Raw genomic sequence first — 6402 nt, 5'->3', positions numbered from 1 at the left:
CTCTGTCAGAGAGAGTCCCATGGCAGTGAAGACAGCGCCAGACTGCCTACATTCTGCAGTTTGGGCGCTTTTGAGAGGTCACCAAGGCGCAAATCCCATCCCAAAGCAACAGGGCTCAGTGCCAAATGCAAGCCAGCTGGAGCCCCCCCCCCCCTTCCCCCTTTTCCTTAACTTTCAAGGAAGCAGGTCTCCCCCTCCTTTGGTTTCCTCTCTGGCCTGCTACCGAAACAACAAAAGAAGAAGAAGAAAAGGAGAGGAGGAGGAGCTACACGAGGAGGCGGGGCTTGAACTCGTGACTCAGCAGCCGAGCCCCGACGCCCCGCCCTTGTCAGCCCTTACAAGGCGAGCCTCGGGGCCGCGCTTTCGGAAAGGGGCGGGGTATATGTATGTATGTGTGTGTGTGGGAAAGAGCGCAGCCGTCGTGCCCGCGCGCTCCCGCTCGCGCTCACTCCCTTGCTACGAGGGGCTGGGACACCTACCCTGGGCGCGCGCTGAGAGGAAGCGCACCTTGGAGCCACGCGCCTCCTCCTTCCTTTCGGGTTTGTTCGGCTTGCCTTGGCTTTGCCCCTCTTCTTCCTTATCCTCCTGCGGGGTTTGAGCGGCTGGGAAGTCGAGGTGAGGGGTGTGTGTATGTGTGGGGAGGAGGTGGGGGGGGGGTAGGGAAAAGAGATGTCTTTCTTGGTTTTGCCGCGCGCTTTATGACTTCTTTCCACACACAAAGGGGAGGGGAGAGGAGGGGGGGAGGGTAGGTTGGGGGCTGCTATGGCCAAGGCGTTCAAGTTAATTAGAAGCCTGGTGGACTGATTTCCCCCCTGTTGTGGTACCCCCCTTTTTCATTGTCATCAGTTCTGTCAGAGGCATTGTGGGTCTACACTGGGGTGGAGGGAAGGCTGGGCCACTAGCAATAGCATCCCACCATGACATGTTTTGGGGATGTGGACCTCAAGAAAGAAGGGCTCCAATCTGGAGTGTGCTGGAGGCTCCTTCTTTGGAGGTTTTTAAACAGAGGCTAGATGGCCATCTGTCAGGGGTGCTTTGAATGCAATATTCCTGCTTCTTGGCAGGGGGTTGGACTGGATGGCCCATGAGGTCTTTTCCAACTCTTTGATTCTATGACTGGAAGGAAGTGGACAGGGAAGTCTTTATTTTAAATTGGATGCAACATTCCCTCACATAAATGAACAAGCCCTATGAGGTGTCTAGATCTAGGGAAGTCATGCTACCCCTCTATTCTGCTTTGGTTAGACCACACCTGGAATATTGTGTCCAATTCTGGGCACCACAGTTGAAGAGAGATATTGACAAGCTGGAATGTGTCCAGAGGAGGGCAACTAATATGATCAAGGGTCTGGAGAACAAGCCCTATGAGGAGCGGCTTAAGGAGCTGGGCATGTTTAGCCTGAAGAAGAGAAGGCTGAGAGGAGATATGATAGCTATGTATAAATATGTGAGAGGAAGCCACAGGGAGGAGGGAGCAAGCTTGTTTTCTGCTTCCCTGGAGACTAGGACGCGAAACAATGGCTTCAAACTACAAGAAAGGAGATTCCATTTGAACATGAGGAAGAACTTCCTGACTGTGAGAGCCGTTCAGCAGTGGAACTCTCTGCCCCGGAGTGTGGTGGAGGCTCCTTCTTTGGAGGTTTGTAAACAGAGGCTGGGTGGCCATCAGTCGGAGGTGCTTTGAATGCAATTGTCCTGCTTCTTGGCAGGGGGTTGGACTGGATGGCCCATGAGGTCTCTTCCAGCTCTATGATTCTATGATTCTATGAGTTCCTTCTTCCATAGATGGGAGGGATGGCTTCTTCCTTTCACAGATGGGGGGCACAATTTCTTTCTCCCACAGATTGGAACTCTCCTTGGAATCCTCATCCAGAGGCACAGAAGGACAGCACATCTCTTGAGGCCTCCCTTGCCTCCCATGTTCCCATTTGTTGCCACTTTCCAAAGTGCCAAAGTCATAGAATCATAGAGTTGGAAGAGACCTCATGGGCCAAGCCTGTAGCCAGGATTTTGATTCGGGGGGGGGGGGGGGGGGGTGAGTTTGGTTTGGGGGGGGGCTGAGTCTGAGTGAAAGAGGGTCGACCCTAGCAAACCTTTTGTATCGTTACCCCAATACCCCCATGCATATGAGATATATTGAGCGTGGTGATCAGATCATGATATGAATAAACATAACAGTTTAAATAATGTACCAGTAAGGCCTTCTCGTGGACCACCATGAGAATTTTGGGGGGGGGGGGGCTGAAACCCCCCAAGCCCCCCCCCCCCCCCGCTACATGCCTGGACATGAGCCATCCAGTCCAACCCCCTGCCAAGAAGCAGGAAAACTGCATTCAAAGCACCCTCGACAGATGGCCATCCAGCCTCTGTTTCAAAGCTTCCAAAGAAGGAGCCTCCACCACACTCCGGGGCAGAGAGTTCCACTGCTGAACGGCTCTCACAGTCAGGAAGTACTTCCTAATGTTCAGGTGGAATCTCCTTTCTTGTAGTTTGAAGCCATTATTCCGCATCCTAGTCTCTAGAGCAGCAGAAAACAAGCTTGCTCCCTCCTCCCTATGACTTCCTCTTATAGAATCATAGAATCAAAGAGTTGGAAGAGACCTCATGGGCCATCCAGTCCAACCCCCTGCCAAGAAGCAGGAAAACTACATTCAAAGCATCCCCGACAGATGGCCATCCAGCCTCTGTTTAAAAGTTTCCAAAGAAGCAGCCTCCACCACACTCCGGGGCAGAGAGTTCCACTGCTGAACGGCTCTCACAGGAAGTTCTTCCTCATGTTCAGATGGAATCTCCTTTCTTGTAGTTTGAAGCCATTATTCCGCATCCTAGTCTCTAGAGCAGCAGAAAACAAGCTTGCTCCCTCCTCCCTATGACTTCCTCTCATGTATTTATACAAGTCATTTAGTTTATTCGATGCTTAGACCATAGGTCTTTCACATACAAGGCAAAGCAAATAAATAAATAAATAAATAAATAAATACATGAGCACCAGATTATTAAATACATTATAAAATACACGATAAAATCCTATTTTATACAAGTCTTTTGCCATGCTCCTGATTCCCACGCCGTGCCATTTTTAAGAAAGCTATCAATTCATTTTAAGGTTCGAAAAAAAGTATGCCTTGGAAAACTTTGGTGGTACTTTCAGTCACCCAGCAGAAGAAACAGGCAGCGAGTCAGTCACATCCTCCCACAGCACATGAATGAGTCGAGATCAGCCCTTTGTGGCTTGTAGGGTGTAGACTCTCTCACGCGTCGCACAATGGCTCTCCGAGTCGCTTGCTTTTGTCCTTAAATGGGCATCGCTTGGCACCGACATCCCAGCAGAGTGTTGTGCTGGGGGATGTGCCCCTTCCCCACTGCTGGAATTGCACACAGTGTTGAATCCTTGCTTTTTTTTCCGTAGGCCGTCCTGCTGTTACATCACTTTCATTCTCTCTTTTGTAATAGTTGCATGCCTGTGTTAGAAAATCGGGACAAAAACCATGTGGGCTGAAGTTGAGCAGGGATCCCCTTCCATCATACCCTCTTCTTCTTCATTTGGAGCCTATATGTGCCTATGATCTCCAGCCCAGGAAGGTTCTGTTATATTGATTTATGTCATGCCATCAATCTAAAGCGGCAACATATGTTCTGCATATGGTGCTCCATGCTATGGAATGGGCTGCTCTGAGCTGCGTTGCAAGGGCGCCGGTCTTCTGAGGCATTTACTGCTCTTCCTCTGTGCAGCTGTATTTCGCTACTGCAAAGTTGTATTGAAACTTTGGGGAAGTTTTGTAGAGTAAAATGTCAGGAGAATCAGGGAGAGACGTGTTAAGGGTTCCTAAGTGAAGCTAGATCAACAATGCCATGTAGTGCCATTGGGAACTGCATTATATGATCCTTGTAGGCCCATATAATGCAGTTTGGACTATTATATGGATCCACACTGACTAAATAATGCATTATATGGCAATAGAAGTCCAGCCTTGGTTGCTTCACCTCCTAGATGCTTTGATTTCATTGGGTTATGAACAACTTTGGCCGTTGTTTCTGTTCTTTCAGGCAAATTACAACTGAAAGCAACACTTTCATGGGTTTTTATGGCAAGATTTATTTGGAGAAGGTTTGCCATTGCATTCTTAAGTTGAGAAAGCATGATTTGTTCAACATCTTTCACTGCTGAGTGAGAATTTGAACCCCAATCTTTCAGAATTCTAGGATGCATCTACACTGTAGAACTAATGTAGTATGATATTATTCTAGCTACCATGGCTCAGGTTCTATGAACTCATGGGACGTATGGTTTGGTGAGACATCAGCACTCTGACAGAGCAGGCTAAAGACTTTGTAAAACTACAACTCCCACAATTCCATGCGATTCTGTCATGGCAGTTAAAGTGTGTCAAATTGTAGTAATTCTACAGTGTCAATGCACCTCTAGTCCAGCACTCAAATACTGGCTCTCCAACAATTATGTATCGTAATAAACCAAATCATCCTATCATCAGCATTAGTAACCACTTTCCTTCTTATTATATGCTATATTCTATACCAGGAAGGTAGTAAATCATTAAATTGGGGGTGTGGGGGTAGGCAATTTGTAGCCCTTTTGATATTGCTGGTGTGCAACATCAGATCCAGCCAGCACAAGCTATTGTTTATGGAGAGTCATAGACTGCCCATCTAATTAGTGTTCTGCAAATCTTATCTGAAATAGTCTGGCTCCAAAGTCTTTCAACAGTTGAAAGTGTTATCTGTCATAAATAGAGCAACAGTTCCTTTACTAGGTTGATTAATCTACTTCTGCATTCTGTTTCCAACAATGTACTAGCCAATTGTTCTCAGGTACACAGTGGATGACATGAAGTTATCATTCCCTTGTTCAGACTAGATTGACATTGAACTTGGAGGTGCCACATAATTATCGAGGTATATAAACTCATCCTCTTTGGTTCTTCAGATGTTTTGGTCTTTTACTTCCATAATCTCCAGCTAAAAAGATGACTCCTTGCCAGAGAATCTTGGAACCAAATTCCAAAACGTTTGGAGACCAAAAGCTCTGAACATTTGCTCTATGATTTTTTCTCTTTGCTTTAAAAATGTTATGAAATAGTCGCATCAAGTGATGGTGATTCCCATAAATTAGTTGCCTTCCATCTACTGCCATTCTGATTGTATTGCTTCTGAACACATTGCTGACCAACTTCATAAGAAGCCCATTAACAATGAGAAAAATAAAGTTTTTTTTAAATGTATCACATATAACTTCACAATTCTTTATCAAATCTCTTACCTTAATCGCTTGTTTTTCTAAACTAGAAAGGGTTTTCAAAACCCTTCCGTAATAACCAGTATGTCCTGAAATCTTTGTTTTCTTACATTAGTAAGCTTTGGGGAATTTTGTTTTCAATATGTATCAAATTGTTTTCAATATGTATTTAATTGCTAAAGGTGGACTATGTTCCCTTATGCTGTTGTTTCTTGTGTGTTGCCATCATATTATTGGTGGTGCCTAGTGATCACTGCACAAACCAGAGTCTTAGCACATTTTAAGTTACATATATGCAACAGTTTGCCATCCACCTTTATATCGAAGAGTTTGTTTTTGAAATGCAAACAGAGATTGGTAGAGGAAGTTGGCTCAGAGAGAGAAATGAATTGCAGCACATGTTGTCCTTGTTAAGCAAACATTTATGAAACTCACTAGCCGTTGCTGTGGCCCAATCTGGTGATCTGGAAAATAAAGTAATGAGAAAGTGTTGGTTTCTAATATATGTAATTTTTTATGCTTGTGGGTAAACAGTATTTCTTGCTCTTTCTTTGTCAGTGTTGATATCAAGATTGTCTGGTTTGCCTACTCTGGCACATGCAACATATCATTGTCCTTTCAAATCTATGATACTATATCTCTGTGTGTGAATCATATATATATATCTATCTATACCTATGGCTTGATGGCTCTTTGTCAGGAGGGCTTCAATTACATTATCTTGCCCTGGTGAAGAGAGTTGGACTGGATGGCCTTAAGTATTTTCTGTTGGTCATGGGGGTTCTGTGTGGGAAATTTGGCCGAGTTCTATCGTTGGTGGGGTTCAGCATGCTCTTTGATTATAGGTAAACTATAAATCCCAGTAACTACAACTCCCAAATGTCAAGGTCTATTTTTCCCAAACTCCATCTGTCAAGGTCTATTTTTCCCAAACTCCAAATGTCAAGGTCTATTTTTCCCAAACTCCATCTACATTTGGGCATATAGAGTATTCGTGGAAAGTTTGGTCCAGATCCATCATTGTTTGAGTCCACAGTACTCTCTGGATGTAGGTGAACTACAACTCCCAAACTCAAGGTCAATGCCCACCAAACCCTTCTAGTTTTTTCTGCTGGCCATGGGAGTCCTGTGTGCCACATTTGGTTCAA

At 45.3% G+C, this 6402-nt stretch overlaps 1 protein-coding gene across 2 annotated transcripts in view; it reads left to right on the top strand.

The window, feature by feature from the left end:
- The first annotated feature begins 386 nt into the window (after positions 1-386).
- The window catches only part of FAM107B (family with sequence similarity 107 member B), a 66348-nt gene continuing 60332 nt past the window's right edge, over positions 387-6402 (top strand). Inside the window, exon 1 of one of the 2 annotated variants that reach the window (XM_060778214.2) lies at positions 387-615. In XM_060778214.2, the coding sequence (XP_060634197.2) occupies positions 387-615 (229 nt within the window). The remainder of the gene's footprint in view (positions 616-6402) is intronic. The other variant, XM_060778213.2, reaches the window with a different exon arrangement.

The sequence above is a fragment of the Anolis sagrei genome, chromosome 5, assembly GCF_037176765.1.
Source record: "Anolis sagrei isolate rAnoSag1 chromosome 5, rAnoSag1.mat, whole genome shotgun sequence".
NCBI classification, from domain to species: domain Eukaryota; kingdom Metazoa; phylum Chordata; class Lepidosauria; order Squamata; family Dactyloidae; genus Anolis; species Anolis sagrei.
This window is presented reverse-complemented; position numbering and strand designations above follow the sequence as displayed.